This window comes from Desmodus rotundus, chromosome 4 (genome assembly GCF_022682495.2).
Source record: "Desmodus rotundus isolate HL8 chromosome 4, HLdesRot8A.1, whole genome shotgun sequence".
NCBI classification, from domain to species: domain Eukaryota; kingdom Metazoa; phylum Chordata; class Mammalia; order Chiroptera; family Phyllostomidae; genus Desmodus; species Desmodus rotundus.
Window position 1 is genome coordinate 138256207 of NC_071390.1, and position 21168 is coordinate 138277374.

The 21168-nt window shown below is 40.4% G+C and overlaps 1 protein-coding gene across 1 annotated transcript in view; it reads right to left on the reverse strand.

The window, feature by feature from the left end:
* The window catches only part of CUBN (cubilin), a 244855-nt gene that overhangs the window by 136943 nt on the left and 86744 nt on the right, over nt 1-21168 (reverse strand). Inside the window, exon 29 of the mRNA XM_024575816.3 lies at nt 5641-5822. Coding sequence (XP_024431584.2) covers nt 5641-5822 — 182 coding nt within the window. The remainder of the gene's footprint in view (nt 1-5640; nt 5823-21168) is intronic.

A 21168-nucleotide genomic window follows, 5' to 3' on the forward strand; every position in this document is an offset into this window, starting at 1 on the left:
TGAAAAATTAATGACAGGAAACTTCCTCAACCTGGAGAAGGAAAAATACATACAAGTCTAGGGAGTACAGAGAGTCCCAAACAAGATGAACCCAAAGAGGCCCACACTAAAAAATATCATAATTAAAATGCAAAAGTTTAAAGACAAAGGAGAATCTGAAAAGCCATAAGAGAAAAGCAGTTTCCCACAAGGGAGCTCCCATAAGACCATCAGCAGATTTCTCACCAGGAACTTCACAGGCCACACGAATTAGCGAGAAATACTCAAAGTCATGAAAAGCAAGAACCTACAGCCAAGATTATTCTACCCAGCAAAACTATCATTTAGACTCAAAGGACACATAAAGAGCTTTCCAAATAAGAAAAAGCTAAAGGAGTTCATTATCACCAACCCAGTATTACATGAAATGTTAAAGGGTCTTCTTTAAAAAGAAGGAAAAAAAATATTGAAAATATGAATAATAAAATAGCAATAAATACACTGCTGTCAAAAAATAAAGAAAAGGATTGCATAAAATAAGAAGTTGACAAATATATGAAACTAGGTAAAACACCACCAAACAGGACGCTCTGGATTTTGAACAACAAAGAATAAGGCAGTTTCCCCTCATTTCAGAGAGAGAGGTAAGATGACATCTTGCAAGGAAACTGATGGAATTCAGAATCAGAGGCTGTTTCTGAATTCATCACATGATTTTTTATATTTATCATATTTGTACATTGATATGGTTGCCTAGAGAAATAAATGGTAGCACTTTGAACTTTAAAAAATCAATTAATTAAGTTGAATTTTTAAGAAAGATATTGAGCCCCTACTCTCAGGTCTTGCGAAACTTAAATTTGTGGAAGAAAGACCATTTTCAGGGACAGTTTTCAGTCCCTCTGCCCCACACGTATGCTCAAAATTCTGTACTCAGGACCAGAACCAGGAAAGCTGGGCTCAGTGAGACTTGTGTGCGGCACCCTCCCACCCATGTGATCTGTGCTGCTTTCCTCATCCATTTACCTCCCACCCCCATTCCTTAGGCCCCCAGCCCTTGCCCACCCTCAGGGGTGCTGTTGACTGATAGGGGAAACACTCAAGTGTCCTCTGGGGAGAGAGAGTGAGAACAACAAGCCTAGCTTTGGGAACTGTGTGATTTGAATCTATAATGATTTCTTTGTCTGATTAATTCCCCCAGCCATGCGGGAAAGGCCAAAATGAATGAAACTGCTGTTCCACAGAGGGCTGAGCACAAGCACTGTAATTGCAAAGGAATGAAGCAGGCTGACAGCTTCATGCTTATTTTCATCAGGAGGAGCTATGTTTGTGTGGTCCCCTCAGTCCCATCTAAAGCAGGACTTCAGGAAGAGCCCTGTGTGGCCTTTTACACGTACACATATGCAAATGCAAGAAACAAGATTACTTCTTGCTTAGGGTGTCCTTCCCATTTTGAAGATTCCCCTACCCCCTCGCCCAGCACAATCCTCAGAGTGAGAAACTGCCAGTGTGTGTCCTAATCATCAACGCCCAATAAGCAGCGCACATTTGGAGAGAACATTGGGCAAAAGGGTTTAGTTCTAACAAAAAAACTTGCATGTTGGCAAAATCGTCCTTGTTTTCCCTGCTCGTGGGTCCCCTTGAGAATACAAACATAACGGGTATGAGTCAGCTAGGCCTAGAAGCCTCCAGAAGAATAAACACCATCACTTGTGCTTCCCTTCTTACTGGGCTGGGCTCACAAAAGACCATCACAGAGAGACCAGAGGGAGCTAACTGCCCACACCGAGCAATTGTCCAGGTTTATTGCACCAAGGAGTGGATTTCCTTTTCTGCTCTATGCCAGTTCAAGCTCCTTTCTCGGAGATTGAAGAAAAATCAGCCGGAGTGTTTCCATGACCCAAACAATAAAATGGTACTTTTGTCTTCCACAAATAAAACCAATAATTAGCACATGACTCTTCAAAAGAGGAAAAAGTTGGAAAGAATTTCAGGGTGTGGCTCATTCGACTACAGCATATGACTAAACTTTAGGGGAAAAGGAATTGGTCTGATGATTAGAGATTTAAAAATGTGTTTTTTAGCAAATTCTTAGAATATAGAACATTTCAAAGGCTATGGTTTTAATCTGTTTTGAACATTTCTTTCTGCTCTGTTAGCTCCATTTATTGTTACAATCAAGTCAGCATTCCAGGGTCATGAGTAACCAAATGGCTGTTGATTAATGCAGCTGGCCACTTGCTGGACACAGATTTTTGAGGGAGAAAAATATTGACTCCTTTAACTCGGTGAAACTCAAAACGCCCAATACCTGGTGACAGTGAGGTCCTACTTGGCTCTGCTCAGCAGAACAGGAAAGGATAATTAATGTGCAAACTAAGAACAGATGGGTCAATGTTTCCAGGCCACACACACACCAGGGGTAACAAATTTTGAAACCACTTGCTAACACATTATCAGCATCTGTGGTATGAGGGATAGAAAAAGTCATTTTGTTGTGTAGATGGAAAAGGGCCTCATACTAACCCTGACAAGCTCAGGGGAGGCCTGTGTGGCAGCCTTGCAAACTCAGAGACCAAAGTAACCCCCTATGATGGTCTGAACATAAAAATTACTAACTAAAAGCAGGTCATGGCCAGCAGTCACATCTTAGGTCTGTAGCTTTTTAATTTTTTTATGAATAATTTTTTAGTGTATTTTTTCCATTACCATTTATCCCCCTTATAATTCCTTCGCCTCCACAATCACCACACTGTTGTCCCTGAGTCCTTTTCCGTTTTTGCTCAATCTCTCCACCCCCTTTTGCTCAATGGGTCCCTCTCCCCCTAGCTGTCAGCCTGCTCTCCATCTATGAATCTCTATTTTGCTTGTTAGTTTAGCATAACGTTCTCCAGGTCCATCCACACTGTTGCAAAGGGTAAAATGAAGCAGCCCAAGTGTCCATCAGTAGATGAGTGCATAAAACAACTATGGGACATTTACACAATGGAATTCTACTCCACCATAAAAAAGAAGGCCTGTAGCTTTGACAAAGGTCAACCTTTGCTGTGAGCCTGGTCCATTGTCTTTTTGCATCTAAGATAACATACCTTTGAAATGTCAGAGTAATCCTCTTTTCCAACCCCCTCAGGGCAATCCACCACACCAGAGCACCAGACTGAAGAACCCCTCATTGCTCCCTTGTTCCTTCAATACTGTTTCTGTGTGCTGTAAATGTTAATTATTGACTATCCTATACCCACCAATGTCAGAGAAGTATGTGGCTCTCTGTTTTACTCTTTATCCAGTTCCAGAGATTTCCCTCTTTATTTTGTCCCACCCCCTTAATCTAGCACCAGTGGATTTCATGTAACCCTCCTTATGTCTCCTCCTTTAATTCTAATGTATAAAACACGCGGCAGAACTGCCCTTCCCCCATTGAGATTTTGCTTCCCAGCAATTGTCCACAGTTTGACTCAAATAAACTCATAAAAATTCTCTCTAGGTTTGGACATTCTTACATCAATTGTCATTAATGCAAATTTATTATAACATTTTCCACCTGTCTTGAGCATTTTCAGAGAGGTCAAATTAGGTTTCTGAACAAAAAGTAAGGAAGTTACACATTTCAGCCTTAAGGAAAAAAACAAAACTCTCAAAATAATTAAGGGCCTCAAAATATTCCTCCAAATGCTGATTTTCATGAAACATTGGGATACAACCTTGTCCTAATAAAAGTAAGCCCTACCCAGACTGCAGCCTCCTCTCCCAGCCCTCTCTGCCCAGGCACAGTGCCCCACCTGAGTGCTGAGGCCTGGAGAGCCTGCCCTGTCCTTCTGTCCCCAAGCCTGCTGCAGGGAACAGCTATGGTCTTTACTTCCTCACGTAGTGGGTGTGACAAAACCCAAAGCACAATGGACCCATTTACATTTGCCAAGTGGGCAGCAATCTCACGCACTTTGGAACATGAAAATGAAAGGTTTGGAACATTTCACATTACTGTGGAGAAGTCTGCTGCCAGCCCTTTGTAAGTGTCAAGGGGTTTATGCAACTGAGAAATGTCCTTGCCAGCAAGAGAGACCATTTGAAGATTCCGCATTTGAGTGTCGGTCCTACTTCATACTGCGAGTGTGAATTCTAGTTGCCACCTTGTTCTCTCCTCCTAAAAAAACAGTTCCTCTTCTGAGATGGAGTCATGGCTTGGCAAAAGCACTTACATGAGGATGAAGGTATGGGTGTGAACCCAAGGGCTTACCAGCTCTGTCCCTGAATCCACTCACTGCAGCATCACCCTCTTTTAGAGACACTTGAGCTGTTAAGCACAATTCCTACCGATGGCAATCACTTGGTGAAGGCACAGTTTGAGAACCTCATTTCTTTACGAGGAAAGAATTTGCTTTGTAATTAAATAAAGTTTTTAAGTGTTAAAGTTTTCATCAAGTACAGGCCCACCTCTATCTTTTCATGCTGGTTTGCACGGAGTGTTGGGTGGCAGATGCATTCAGTTCATAGCTCCTCCACTCCCCACCCTGGTGGTTATGGGAAAACCTGCCAATTTTTTGGAGCCTCTGTTTGACAATGGCAAAATGTGGACAAAATTCCCCTTACCTCACAGGATTATGGAACATTCAGATGGGAAAATGGATGCCAAACTAGCTTTGCAAACTGGTGTGTCAATCACAGAGACGTTTGGATGTTTTCATTCATTCCAAAAATACATTCGAGTGTGTACTATTTGCCAAGTATTCTGTGGCCCCAGGGGCAGAGCAGTAAAGCAAACAAACAAAAAGAGCAGACAAATACCCAGCCCTCATGGAGTCTAAGTTCTACCAGATATAGAACCCGTGTCGTGATGAGCTATACAGTCCCTTTTCCTATGGGGATAGGAGTCTTGTGTATACTTAGAAACCTTGCATATTGCAGATAGGTCAAAGTTCAGCATGTATATATATACCATATGTATAATCTCCTGATGACTAGATCCAAGCAATGAAAAGCAGATTATAATTGAGTCTCAAAGGCCATCATAATTACCTGAGATAAACCCTTTGCAGTAGTGTTGGAAAAGTTCTTATCTTCAAATGCCTCAAACTACCTCAGTGACCATTTTTTGAAAAACCTTCTGTAGCAGATGCATTTTGCACCCTGCTCCATGTGGGTGGGCCCTCTCTGATTGCAGCTGCAGTTGAGGTGGGCAACGCCTCTGCTTATGGCCATGCCCCACCCAGTGCCTCTTCTCTACACTCTGCCTCGCCACTGCCTCTCCCAAGCGAGCTTCCTTAGACAGGGAGTGTGGGGCGTTAACAAGGCCAAAGGCATTCTTCCACCGTTGGAGGTGTGAGTTCAGGCACCAGTGCCTCAGCCTGGTGTCCTTAGAGGGATGATTCTAAGGTGCAGTCTTCACAGGGGATCAGAGGGTTCTGGCAGGATCAAGCCCAGGTTGTCCATAGGGATTCCCTGCACTCCCGATTAAACCACCACCATCAAGCTTTTAGAGAAACCCAAACCCAAGATATTAATCCCAATTGTCTACAAATCTCATTCACGAAAAGCTGATACTCATCAAAATTTCTAAAAATAGAACACTGCTCTGAACACTGGAAAGAATTTAGGAATTTTTGCAGTGACTTCCAGTTCTACCCCAAATTTTGGAATGTGCTGAAAAGCAATCTAAATTCCTACCTCCAAGACATCAAAATTGCAGCTTTGGTGATACTCCACATCAAAGTCATGGATGGTGAGCTGAATGCTACTCCCAGGCGCAGTGCGAATGTACCATATGCACTCCTTGCTGGGGGGATACGTGTTAGGGTATCCAGGGCTGCTGAAGGAGCCTGTGTCCCCCGCCAACTCCGCACCACAACCTGTTAAGTCAGCAAGGCTCAATCAGTTCCAGGTGAGCGCTGGCCACTGGGAACATTTTAAGAATTCAACTAACCAAAAGATCATTGAAAAAGCAAATGACTAATTTAGGAGAAGAACCATTAAAGTTAGAGTATAGTTATAATCAAGCAGTTATGAAACAATGAGGAAAAGTCATGGCTACAACTTGTTAAATTTATTCTTTTTAAAATGTATTGATTACATCATTTTGCAATAATTTTCAGTCCTTATTCTCCCCACATCGAGCTTTTAGTAATATTTTTTAAATGTCTTTCTAATTTCCAGATTTGTTTTCATCATGTTTAGGTAAGAATTACCTAGTAAGAAGCACAGTGGACTGAGTGAGCGGCATTCCACAGTGAACACCACGTCCCTCAGTCTTCATTCAGTCTCCTTGCATTTAACACTATTTTTAAGTGCTTTTCAGACCTAAGGCCTAGAACTGTAAGCGTATATTAATAAGGGGAAGAAACCAGTCTGAAAAGGTATGATTCCAAATACATGACTGTGTTGCGACCCTTCAAGGCCGGCAGGTTCATGATATTTGTGCAGATGGAAAAATATTCACGGAGCTGTTGGGATGTCTGGCATGCCTTTATTCATGGGTGAGTGAGCCACACACGTGCAAGCTGTATGTCTCCCTGTATGTCACACATCATGGCCCTTGCTTCCCATTGTGGCACCCGTGGCACCTGTCCCCTTACATGTATCTAACTAGTGAGAAGCCCCTACTTACTTAAGTACTAGAGGGGAACAAAGCTGGAAAAGGGCCAGAACATTACATGACATAACATAATTCTGCATGTGTGAGCCCACTTCATGTTAGGGGAACAGTTTATCGGACCCAGTCTGAAGGCTGGGAGAATGCTAGTTATCAGGTCCCTCCAAGGCCACGGGAGCGCTGCTTCCCTTCATTACTTAGACCCCGGGGTGAGGAAGCCAGACTGCCTCCACTTACCCTACAGCAACCAAGTCCACGGAATGTACAACACTAAGAGAGAACCCTAGGGACTTTGGATGATTATGATGTGCCAAGTGTGGGTTCATTGATTGTAACAAATGTCCCACCTGGTGGGGAGAGTTGATGACAGAGGAGGCTGTGCCTGTGTGGGGACAGGGGGATACAGGAACTCTACCTTCCACTGTTTTGCAATGAACCTAAAACTCTTCTAAGAATGTGATTCTATTTAAAAAATAAAGGAGCCCTGGCTGGTGTAGCTCAGTGAATTGAGTGCAGGCCTAAGAACCAAAGGATCGCTGGTTTTATTCCCAGTCAGGGCACACACCTGGGTTGAGGGTCAGGTCCCCAGTAGGGGCGCGTGAGAGGCAACCACACATTGATGTTTTTTACTCTCTCTTTCTCCTTCCCTTCCCCTCTAAATAAATAAATAAATAAATAAATAAATAAATAAATAAAATCTTTTAAAAAAATGATATATGTCCTGACCCAGGCAACTTGTATCTAAAAGCCAAAGAAACAAATAAAAACCAATATATCAAACTCAGGCATGGGAAAAGATTGCAGCATATGTTTTATGAGTGTTTATACATAATATTGTAGAAGGTGTTAAGGCAAATCATTACAACAAATAACCAAATGCTACAATGTGGTACACAGTGAAAGAAAGAGCACCACTTACTGAGTGCTTAGATGTGTTTTACACATATTTCCTATTTTTATTCATATAATAACCACACGAGGCAGATACTGTTAGTATTTGCACTTCTCAAATGAACAAATCATTGCAAACAAGTGGCTTGCCCAAGGTCATCTGGCTTGAGCCAGGACACTGATTCAGGCAAGGTGGTCGGGCCAGAGAACCTAATTCCTACATCCTATACACTCCCATCATGTGCAGGAATTCAGACAGATTTCAGAATGGAGAGGGAGAGAAAACTTTATGGAAGAAATAAAATTTGAGGAAGGCTCAAATTTTAAAGATAAAATTAGAAAATAATTAAAGATAAAATTAGGAAAAAAGAGAGAGATTATCTTGTTTCCTAATAGCAAGTTTTGATGATTGAAAAACATTGTTTGCTCTGTTAACACAGCTGGACCTCCATTTCTTTTTATTTTTTTTTCAGAATATTCTTTATTGGTGGGTAAATTCCTATAAGTACCTTCCCTTATTGTGAATCGAGGCTTTTCCATGTTTAAACATAATAGTGCCTCCTAGTTCCATTATGAGCACATGTGCATTCTCACATGAACGGAAATTAAACTGCCACGACTGAAAATTTAAGACACTAAAGCTGAGGTAATGCCCTGCCTGCCTATGCACATTCGTCCTGCATAGTGACTTAGAAAACAGTTTTTAAAACGTTCAAAAATTATATTCTCTATACAGAATCTCCACTTAACTGAAAAGAACTGAGGGGAATTCTAAGAATCCTGATGCTGTAGAGAAATCTGATCCCCACTCAACATGTTACCACCTCCTTGAGTTGTTGGTTTCCTGCTTCCATTTGAAAACCGCTGTGTTTTCAGACTTTAAATTTGTTGCCCAGAGCAGTATCTTTCCTACGGCCTATGAAGTTCCTAGTTTTATTTCTGTTTAAAGCCCTGTGGAAAAGCCGTTCAAAATTAGACATGCAGACATTGTTTATAGGCTGTGGTGAATGTTAAAAAAACACAAATGCCATGAAAGATATGAAAATGTTTTTCCTGCTACAATTACACATGGAAAGTATGCCTGAAGCCAAAATCAGCAGACTGTATATATCCCCAGTACCACTGCACAACTCCAGGGGAGCACCAGTCACAGAATACTTCATCAAATGACACTTTTTAAAGTTTGCCAAAGCAGTGGCCTGTATAAACCATCTTAACATATAAACCTTTTACTAAAAGAGGTTATAGGTAAGCAAAGCCATTCTGTTACCCCAATATTTTTTAACGTACATTTTCAGCTCCTATAGTTTTTGGTATCAGTTGTATCATATTAAATAATTCCATGGGAAAGTCTTTGGAGAAAAATAACTCTGTGGCCAAATAATGTAAAAGAGAGAACAAGAAAGGCAGCTTGGGTATCTCATTTCTGCTTTTTTATTTAGCCTCAATTCACCAGACCATCTAATACAATTTTTTCATCACAGTTGATTCATCTAAAAATCTGTATAACATTTTTCCATTGTCTTTTCCAATTGTTTTAGGTTTCCTTGTAAATTCCTTTGCAAATAACAGGATGCCAATATCCTTTAACTAGTCACTGTAAACTGGAATGATAATATCAGATTCCTGGCATTCAGTAATGCTTTGAAAAATTACAGTACTTCTTCTATTTACCCATTTATAGCTCTTAAAGACCCACAGTGTACTTTCCCTAAGATTTTAAACAAACATAAACAAGGGTTATAAAAACATAACCAAATTTTACTCTCTCTTCTCATCAATGGGGCTTGTGTATGTGCCTTCTACAGAGAAATTCCAGGATCATTAGCAGTGATACCGTCCTGGTGGGAAACGCTGTGTGGCTGTGAGAGGGACAGAAAAACTCCTGGAGCTTCCACGTCTCCCCCATGCTGTCACTACTTTAAGGCTTAACACATCAGAAGGTAACAATTTTGATTTAAAAGTTCACATGCAAAAAGTATAAGTTAATGTAGTGATATTCTGTGGTAAAAAGTACAAAGTACTGGAAAATAGAGTTTATTCTGATAATTATGGTAGAAACTCTGTCTTCGAATATGTAAATGTTAAAAGAGACAAAAGCAAATTTCCAATTACCATTCATTCATTCAACAAACATTTGTTGGGCATATGCCATAGTACAAGTTGTGCTGGGGAAGCCAGGTGTGGTTGACGCCTATCAAAACTCAGTCAGAGACACACACAGTGCTACCACCACGTGCACCCTGCAAGTCATTAAACTCTTTTTGCTTCTCCTTCACTTTTCAAAGAATAATTTTAGTAAGTTTTGATTTTAAAATAAATGATCGGGGAGTTATATTTTATTCTTCACATGTTAATTGGTGCTAAGTTACAAATAAGAATAAATAAATCATCACATTGATGTACGAAAAGAGATTTTTTAATTTGTTAGTTTCAGTGGCACAAATTAGCATGATGCTTTTCAGCACTAACTCCCAGTCCACACAAGAGAGATGCTGGTCAGTCAGGACCCAGCCAGTTACGCTTCACTCTCTCGGGCATCATCACTTTTTCCTAGATTTTGGGACACTTCCACAAGTGTATGCTTGGCACTAGGCAAAAGAAAATATGCCAAAATATTTATTTTAAAACTGAAAAAATGAACAATGTCTGTTTTCCCTATGTTCTTTTTGAGTGACAAGGGAAAACATATTCACAACAAAATTAGGAAATTTTCTAGTAACAAAAAAGTAAATATGTAATGAACTATTTGATACTTGTTTCATAAACTCAAGCTATCATTAGGCTAACTGTGAAACATTAGAACATGAATTTGGGATCATATAATTATGCATAAAAATTTAAAAAATATAAATTCACATGAAGAGTTGAACTTTTAAAATTACAAATGAAAGCAAATAGTTATAACTCAATAGATGGTAGAGTTTTTTAAATGTATAATGTAAGTCTTCTGAATCGTATTTATGCATTGTTTCCACTTCATTAGCTGCAGAAAAGGGAGTCAGTTACAATACAGAAAATGTGATGTAGAACCTGTATCAACACACACTAACTCACTGTCAACAAGACATACCGAGATCATCTAAAAATCCTATTGTGTGTGATTCTGAAGATCAGAAACGTGTTCTAAATGCTGAAATGAATCACCAGCTAAATGATTTAATGCTGCCTCATCAACAATTTCTTGTTCATATTGAGTAGCAAAGCTGTTCGTCTTATTTGATTTACTCTCTCTCCATTTCCTGTGGTAGAGACAAGATTTCTTTGTGTTTTAGTTTTAATAAAAACTGTGGAATTCAAAAAACTAATTTGGTAAGCTGCTTTACCTATTAGCTGTTCTCAGTGTTGCTAATGTCTAATACAAAAAGCTTTCCACATAAAGTGTCTTAATTTTACTTTCCTATTAAACTTAATTTCATTTGGGGCCAGGAAGGGGGACAAGTGTTTTGATCACTGCACTATTTCCCTTTGAGTGGGGCTTAGGATTTGACAACCTCGTGTTAAAATGCAGTTTCTCCTGAATGAGTCACAGAAGGAAATCTGTTTCTAAATCCGTCTGCCCATTTTGGAGACAAAAACAACAAGGCTTCTGGAAAACCTCAGGTGTCTGCATCATTTAGAGTAAAAATAATGGTACAACCATATCTGCAAATGAAATTGCTGAGAAAACACACAGTTTAGCAGCCTATGTAATAGTTTTAAAAATCATGTCATTGTCAGTCACGCCTTTGAGTTTGGGTGGGTGACTGGGGGGTCAGAAGGGAAGGGAAGAGAAATGGAAGAGAGACAAGTCTGGACATAAAATAAGTTTTATCAACCAATAGCTACCAGGAAATAAAATAAGAGGTGATGTTTAGACTCCCAATACCATCTTCATCATCATGCTATCTGGTTGAATGAATGATAAAATATACAAGAAATTTCTCAATTTCTTCATTTGTGACAGGATTAGTACGCAACATCATAGGGTTGTTATATAGATTAAATGAAATAACTAAAGTAAGGTTTTTAGCTAAGTGTTGCATATGATACTCCCTGTATATGTGTTGTAATTAACAGTTTATCCAGATATGAGATGATACTAGAGAAATACTTGTAGCTACAAGAGCAATTACCATACCAGGTGAAGAACCATCATAAATAGCTGAGATGTAAGAAATCAATTATTCATTAAGCTACAATAAAGGTAGGTCATATTTGCATGGTAATTCAGAGAGGTTTTAAGCATATTATCTTATTTAAAATTCATAACCACTTTATAAGGTGGGCCCATCTTAGAGATGAACAAAGCGAGGCTCAAGAAAGCTCCTGGACTTGCAGCTCACAAGCAAAGGGAAGATCTGGGGCTAAACCCCGATCCTTTCCCACCCCAGCCCTGCCCCACTCCCAGTTCTGTGTTCTCTCCACTCCGCCTTCCTGGGCACTGCAGCCTTCCGGCGCTGGAGTGGCAGTGCTGAACACTGACTGCCCTCCTTACTGTTCTGTCCATCTACTGAGGAAAACATCACCATAGCAACCTGAAAATAATAAATGCTGCAAAAGTCTTTTCCATTTAATTTGAGGCAAATCTGACAAAATCTAATATATTAACATCATTAGACATCAGCTGAACTGGAATAAAATAATGTCCTGAAGACAATTTTATGTTTTTCAATTTTAATTAGTTAATCCTTACAAAATGTTTAGTACTGGTGACTGATAATCTATGTGATTTTATTTCCCTCCAAACACCCTGTCATGAGCAAAGGAAGTGCTTACCTTATCAACAGGAAGCAATGATGTGCTGAACTCACACCAAGGAAGAGTTAAAAGCTGTTCCTAAACCTGTTTACTTATGAAGATAATTTAAGTCTTTTTCATAACAGGACTTTGCAAACACTTTGTTTTTTGGTCTACAGCAAGAAATGAATTATAATTTTTTAAAAAAATTAAGCATACTCTGATATTATGATGATAGAACATAATTCATGTTCTATCTTCAAGGTTTGGGGTTGTTGTTTTTAAGTGAAAGAGCTTCAATAAAAGCAAATTGGCAAAGAAACAGCCAAATGGAATCAGAGGCAGAGTTTCAAAGGTACATTCCGTATTTCCCTACGATTGCTCAAACGCAGTCGCCTTTCTGCACTTGGCATTTTTCTGAAACTATGTTCCACACGCCAATAGCAGCGGGAAGGCTGCCAGCTGGGAACTGAGGGGCCCACCTAGGCTAGACAAAAAGGAGCAGAGCACAGCCCGAAGGAGACATCTTCACATACCTTATCCTCTAATTTTTGAGGAAAACACCTCAAAAATTAGAAATTAGTGGTCAATGTTTAAAACAAGTTGAAAAGCATAAGTGTAACAAAAGCATAAATCTTACACACTCTAAATTATGATGTTCCCATGCTTCATTAAAATGACTGATTAATATTTTAGTAATTTCCTATTATTTAAAAATAGAAACTTTCTCTTCCTCAACACCTCATTGGTTAGTCACTTTCCTTCTGAAATTTACCAGGGAAGCGTGTGGAGGGTGTGGAGTTGCGGGGAGAAGTTACCGATAAGAATCCCTCTGGTGGGGCAGGTGTGATGTGAAATGCCACTGAGCGCCCAGAATTTGGGGAAGATCCAAATCAAGGCAGAGTTGAACTGTTTTCTAGAGTAAACAGGCCTCACTTCTGATATGAGATATGCAAATAATACAATTAAGGTGATTTTGAACAGAAACTTTCAGGTCAGGGGTAGGGTGCTGTGGAGAGCAGGACCAATAAATTGGCATTGGTCTGGTCAAGACAGCATAAAGTATATAAAAATGGAGTCACTCCTGTCAACCAAGAGGGCTGAGAGTTAGCCATGATGCTTTGATTCAAGGAAACTACCTAAGTCACCCTAGACACATCTGGCAAGGAGACGCACCTAAGACATCTGCACACATGATCAGAACAGCTGTGTCTGCAGAGCGGGACCACCCATAGATAGGCTCCTGGGGAAATCCCCACTTGCCATCAGGGGTACCAAGATACTTATCAAGAGACCCAGAAGGGTGGAGTACACCACTGTCAAGGGTATAACTGAGGCAGGCTCCAGACCACTGCTGAGACAGCTGAGCTCCACAGACCACAGTGCTGCTCCACGCCACGCTGATTTCCTGACTGCCGTGCTGCTAGAGGCTCTGCCCTGCTGGACTGAGGACTTTGTCTGCCCCACCGCCCGCCTCGCTCTGGAGGTTCTTTCTTGCAAGACGTTGATGGCTCCCCTGCCCACCATGCTATCTCCCAGACCTGTTGACTGAGACTTGGGGACTCGGGTTCGTTATCCCCGCTTGATTGCTGTGTGTGTGTTATGTCTCCATTAGACTGTTAGAGTGTGAGTAGGATACTAGTGTATGTCCACTTTGAGTGAACCTGCATTCAGTAAAAGTTGAGCAAATAGCATCATTACCTTGTGTGACTCTTGCCTGTTCCATGGTGCCAGGTGGCTCAGTAGGCAGCTAGCCCAGGAGTTGCCTGGTGGACTTATAGGAAAGACTGTATTGTGAACATATGCTTGTGACAGGTGTGGAGGTGAAGAAGAATGTGAACTCCTTAAAATGACCAAAGTTGTCTGAAGGTGACTGTGGCATGTATAAGAACCACAGAAAGTCAGCGATTCTTGGTTTGATTTTACCAGTGAATTCCCCAATAGTATAAAAGTGTATGCCACTCTCTGGAGAAAGGCAAATGATAGGTATGTATCCTACAAAGAGAGAAGACTAAAATCAGATCACTAGTCCTCTCTGAAGGCAGAGCCAAGGATGGAGGCCCAGAATTCATCTGATCTTAAGGATTTGCAGATCAATTTTCTGGGGGAACTCTGTGGGTTAGCAATTATTCCGAGAGGACAAAGACACAAGTTGGAGCAATTATGCAATGAAATCAGAAAAGAAAACCAAGTAATATAAAGACCAAGGAAAGTGAAATTCTACTGAGGAAAAGGGAAGAAGAAAGAAGACAGCAAGAAGAAAAAATACAAAGCAAGGTGACTCCAGGAGCTGAGAAAGTTACCCAAAGCTCTAGAACCTCCTGTATTGGGTTGAATGGAGTCCTCACACATCATGTCTGCATGGAATGTGTGATGTGACCTTATTTGGGAGTAGGGTCTTTGTAGATGCTATCAGGTTAAAATGAGGACACACTGGATTGGAGCAGGACTGAAATTCAATATAATTGGTGTCCTGTAAGAAAAGGAAAATTTGGACACAGACATAAATAGAAGGAAGGAGGTCATAGGAAGACAGACACAGAGACTGGAGTTACACATCTACAAACGAAGGAAAGCCAAGGATTGCCAGCAACCGACAGAAGCTAGAACAGGTAAAGAAGAATTCTGCCCTAGAGCCTTACACGGGTGGCCCTGCTGACACCTTGATTTTGGATGTGTAGCCTCCAGAACTTTGAAAGAATACATTTCTCTTTGAAGCCATCTAGTGGGTGGTATTTTGTTATGGCAGCCCTAGGAGGCTAATATACTCCCATTCTTTCCTGATAAACAAGGTAGACAACTCCAAGGCAGGCAAACAAGGGTAGCAACTGTGAATGTGACATCTGAACGAGTCTGAGCCTGTAAGCTCGCCTTACGCCCTCTTATATTAACTACTTCCCATTTATCCTACTGAGGTTTAGCTGATGGCTGGTTGAGGATAAGGTTAGAAGATAGTCTATTTTAGCCTGTTTGTGCTGCTGTAACAAAATGCCACAGACTGTGTAGCTTATAAACAGCAGAAATTTATCTATTGATTGATTGATTGTTGGGTGAGGGCCCTCCTCTGGGTCAGAGACCACAGGTGGTAGAAGGGGGAAAGGGATCTCTCTAAAACCTCCTTTATAAGGGCACTAATCCCAATCACCTAACCACCTCCCAGATTCCCCTCTTCCTCATTCCATCACCTTAGGGGTTAGGTTTCAACACAGGAATTTTCAGGGGACACAAACACTCAGACTCAGGTGAGTCTACTGTTGAGAAAACTAGAGACAAACTTAGGGCTAGGTACCACATTAGGAGGAAACAAGCAAACTCAGGAACTAAGGACAATGATTTGTAGAATTGAGGAGTCAGTAAGGGTTTAGAAAGTTTCACCTTCCATAAGGACTTCATCCCAGCCCCAGACTTTGTGATGATCATTTTGTCTGACCGATTGCCATATAGCCGTAGATATGGAGTAGAGTTATCTGCTGCCCATGGCAGAGACAAATTTTTTTAAAAGTGAAAGAATAAGGCCATAACATGAAGTTGATGACTTGTAAAATAGATACAAGGAGCTTAAATATCAATGCTGTCCATAGCTACAAAATGACCGAAATTACCATATAAGATGTCATATGAATATTCAAAGTTAAGATTCTCAGAGCCTTCTGACATCCTGAGATGTCCTGAATCTTAATATTGCCATGTTCTACCCCAGCGCACCATTAAAGAGAAGTAACTCATTGAGCCATATTGTAGAACTTTTCATAAAATATAAATTTTCATTTCCTACATATTAAAGAATAAAAATCTTGCATTTTCACCCAGAAAATTATAGCCAATCTCATCATCTTTACATTTTGATTGACTATATCTTTTTCTGTCTAATCTACTCATTTTAACCAAATTTTAAAAAATTACTTCCCAGCAGAAATTCTTTGCTTACAGTTCAGGAGAAATCAATCTCTCTCTCTCTCTATCTCTCTCTCTCTCTCTCTCTCTCTCTCTCTCTCTCTGGTATTTTTAAAAATTATTGAAGATTTCTGAACAAAATATATTTTTAGAAAATATAAAAATATCTTCCAAGGAAGTGAAATGAGACCAAGGCAACAGGACTAATGTCCCCTAAAATAAGTAGCCATGCCTAAGGCTACTTTATGAAATCCCCAAACAGGCAAAGGCAGAGGAAATGTGTTCTCTTTATGTGATTTCCAAGTTCAACCCTCCTACTGTTATTTAAAAGTATTCATTCTAACCCTGCTTTCTGTCAGTTTAATTACTTTGGTACACAGTGCTCTGGCAGGAAAGAACTCAGAAGCCTCTCCCCTAGGGCTCTGCATCACTTGACCTCTCCCCCTGACCCTGCCGCCCCGCAAATTCCTTCTCTCACCTTTCCCTGACCCCTAACCGTTTTCCCACATAGAGGTTGCTCTACGTGGACAAATGCACAGATACAGGCAGCACCTGCCAACAGGTGTGATGTCCTCTGGTTCTGAGCTCTGTCCGAGCCTGACTGCGATACCAGGATGAGGGTCCCTCGCAGGGCACATGCCGCAGGCTTCAACCAGACAAGGTCCTTAGCCTACAGGCGGCACAACACTCTCTGGCTGGGCTCCTAAATTCACCAAATCCTCAAGGGCTCCACCCCAGCTCCACCCCACCCCTCACTGTTTACCTCTATCAAACCAACCTGTTTAGGTGGGGTGGGCAGCTATCCTTTCACTCCCCTTGTAAACTACTGGTAACAGAGTAAATCATCTCTGTGGACTATATCAACCATATGTAGCAACTCCAAAAGACAAGTACTTTTAAATAACAAATAAAGCAGCTATTGTACTGAAGAACAGACAAACATCTGTGATTTTGAACTCATCATTTGCGAAGTAATGTGCTTTCAGGCATTATTGCTACTTGAACCGAAGAAAGAGTGAATTGTGTATTTTAGTGGGAAGACTTGGAAACCAGAACATTTTTTACATGGGAAAGATAGCATACAATCATTTAAAAACCATTCATTTTCCTCAGTGGGAATTTAGTTGCAAAATTACCTGCTGTAAACTCTAAACTTCTCTCATTATAGTATCATTTAATCTTTTTGCAATGAAAAGTTGTAAGGAAAAATTATTGACTTTTAAGCAGAGTGCAACAATTAAAACACTGGCTCTGGAGTTTGACAGCGCACATTTGCTTTGTGTTCTTATTTTATCACTTCCTGGATTTATGAGTTTGGGGGAGCTACTTAACTTCTCTACAACCCTTTCCTCAGTTTTCTTGTCTGTAATATGGGGGTGATGATGTGTATTTCAGAGAATTATTGGGAGGAGACATGATATAATATTTTTAAAACTCTAACCAAAGGACCCAGTCCATTATTTTTTAAATCAAGTGCATTTTTTTAAATGACATCAACATTTTTAAGTGATCACATCGCTGTTAAGTAACTTCAATATTTTAAAAATAACTGCTTGATCCAGTAATAATAAATGAGATGTCAATCAAATCAATGCACTAAGCATTTAAATCATATTTTCATTCACTGTGTACAGGGCAACATGGTTTATTTTTATCATAACTAATGTCTTAAAATAAATTGTAAATTATATTTAGGTAGTAAAAACAATATTATTTAGCCTGAGAGTAGTCTATAAGTATAATTAGAAGGAGAAAAATCAGGGACAAACTAAATTAATGTCATTGCTTATATAGAGAATATACAATTCTATTGAATCTTCTAGCATGTTATCACTGTCTTATACCGGAGATTCAATCTCTGCTCTGCGAGTCACTGCCACTGCGGGCTGGCACCAGCTTCTCTGAGCACACAGGGACATGCCCGGTACACAAGTCCTTGGGTACGCAGTGTTAGAGACAAATACGGCAATATTTAAATAAATGCTCAAAAAAGAAACGTCTGGGGACAAAAATTAAGGTTCTCCAATGAACCTCATGTTTGTTCTGTGCAGGTTTAGTCATTTTTGGATGCAACAAAATCTGAAACTGTGAAAAAAAAATGTGTGGTTTCTTTTTTCACATTGTATGAAAAAGTGTGGAATCCCCTAGAAAGTATGTGCAATGTGAGCGATACTGTTACTAGGGAACCAGAACACAAACAGAAGATTCTAAAAGCCCTTTCTTTGGCCCAAATCTCAAGGACGATTACAAGTTGTGCAATGTATGATTTGGGAAGGTCATGGTTACTTGGGAGTTATTTTTTTTCTTTATATAACTGTTTCAAAAAGTAGCGATGGAAATTGAACTACAACTTTTTCAAGGACTAGTGACATGGGAATTGAACCCACTGGTTACAAGACTCAGGGCCAACATTAAACGAAGGTCAACTATGTGTATGTGTATATTCTGCTGTTGTCAAGGAGGCAAGTGATGTCAGGATTCAGCTTTTCCACTCATTCTGAAATGTCTGCCTTTGCTTCATGCCGCCTCTGATTGCTAGGGCCTTGTTGGAAAATTTCTGAAGCCAAGGCAAAACAGAACTGCAAGATTTTTTTTTTAGTAAATGATCCCAGTTTTACAAATGTGAATTACTTTATAAACAATTTTTTTAATTAGCATTATCCATAAAGTACTTCTTTGCAAAAAAAGATGTGAGAATTTGCCAAAAATAAAAATCAGGCACAGTGTCATAATGCAGAAATCTTTGCCTTAGTTCTCCATTAAGACTACATTCATTCGTGGTCTCCATGCTTAAGACTTTTCTAAGAGTCTCACAGAGACAAAGGTTCAAAATGTCAAACAGGCTGAAGCGGCTAGAATGAGCAGGACAGGACATAGGGTGTGGAGATGTGAGAGAAAGCCCAGCCAGCATTTAGGGAAATCAGTTTCAGTGTAAACAGAACTGTTTCTTAAAAGTGTCTGTTGTACTTAAATTTCTACCCAACCTGAACGGCATTTCTTTTATCTTATTTCACACAATATAATAAAACAATCCCAAGAGTCTATGTTTGTCTATATCAAAAGATTGCTTACAGACTCACTGAACAAAGGATGCACTTTTTATCATAAATAAGGTTATTTTAGAGGCAGACTGGGACAGGTGTTTTACCATTGCTCTCTCTTGGGTATTATATATCATCACTTAGCAGGAAGTAACACTATGAAGGCGATTCATCACCAGCAAAGGTCTCTGCCTGAGATTAGGACCAGACAGTGTGACTCACATCCCGCTCTTGCGAGCACGCCCTGGAATCTTTGCAAACCACGATTCATAAACTTACTTTCATTGTGAACATCATACCTCCAGACTGTGAATGTCTGCACTGCGCAGCAGCAAGGCTCAGGATGGTCAAGTAATAAATCCAAGTTCTCCCAACGGCTCTCATCAATCGGCTTCTGACAACCTGTCTTGCCTCAACTTCAATCGCTCCCTTTAGCCCAGTATTTCTCAACCATTTTTGGTCAATTATTGCCCTTCTAAGGAGCCATCTTAGTTATTTTTCCCCAATTCCCCCCCATGAAATTTTAATAACACAGATATATTACATATCTGTTATATATTTTATATATATACATTATGTATTATACATACATACATATATACACATATATGTATATGTGTGTGTGTGTATATATATATATCTGTACTTTATGCATAAAGCATACAACTTTCTTCACCTTTCCAAGAACCAACTTCCACCACCTTGGGGTTGATATTGAGGATATGTGCTCTAGCTGAAATACTTGCCAGTTGCAAAACTTTGGTGTTATCCTAAGTTTCCCTGCTTCTACTCAGAAATGTCTTCCTGTCTTGGATATTTGCCTGACTCACCAGCTCCTGTATTACAGCCGCCTGGAGGGCCTCTTGAACTCCTGCAGATTCTCCCAGAACTCCTTGGCCCCCCCTAGTCATGGCTTATGGACTTACTCCCACACTCGTTTATTTGTCTATTTCCTGTACTAAATGACTAACTCCTTGAGGTCAAGGATGCTATCTTCCCCTTCTCTGCTATAGATTAAATTGTGTTTCCCCCAAAATTCACATATTGAAGCCTTACTCCCTAGTATCTCAGAACATCACTGTATTTGGACATAGAGGTGATTAAGTCAAAATAAGACCCCCCAGGGAGGGTCCTAATCTAATCTACCTGATACACTCATTTGAAGAGGAAACCTGGACACATGAGGAGTCACCAGAATGTGCACTCACAGAGAAAAGCTCATATGAAGATGCAGCAAGACGGCGCCATCTGCAAGCCAACCAGAGAGACCTCGGGAAAAACCAAACCCACTCACACCCCAGTCTCAGACTTCCAGCCTCCAGAACAGTGAGAGATAAATTTCTGCTGTTTGTTTTCCCAATGTGAGATCTTTTGTTATGGTCACCTGAGCTAACTAATACACTCTCTATATTCTGATTACCAATACCAGAAACCTCGTAGTGAATCAATATGTGTCAGTTGGTTGAATGAAAGACTGAATGCAAAACATGTTCTCAAAAAATACCTGCTTGCAGAGGGTGCGTGTAATCACTATAACATGGTTGGCAGGGGCAAACTGTCTGTCCTTCGGAGGGTGGGCCCAGCAGATCTGATAGAGCCCAGTTTATTCACCCTCACCCTCCAGGTGATTACCGGCGTTCACATAAAAGGCAAATGGATAATGAAATTACAAAAGATAAAACCTTTGTCCTCAAAGGGTGAACCTTCCTGAATTCCCCCATTCCACCCCATCCCCCCCACATACTCTAAGTCCTAAAAGGAATAAAAATGACAAGTTAGAAGGACTTCCCCCGAAAGGCCAGCAATGAACAGACTATTAAAGAGTCCAAGTGAGGGAAAGAGAACTGGGGGCAGGTTTACGAGAAACACTGCTGACCTCACGGAGGCTCTTTGCCAGGGCCCTAAAAGATACATTTTCACAGAAGCCCATTGACACAATGCTGCATGTCCCTAGGTAGTCAGTCCAGCAAGCACTGGCCCATGTTCAAACCAAGCCGGCCATGGAGGATCTTGATTTTTAAAGTGTTCCCCTGCAAGCCAATTGCTGAAAGCCCTCAAGGC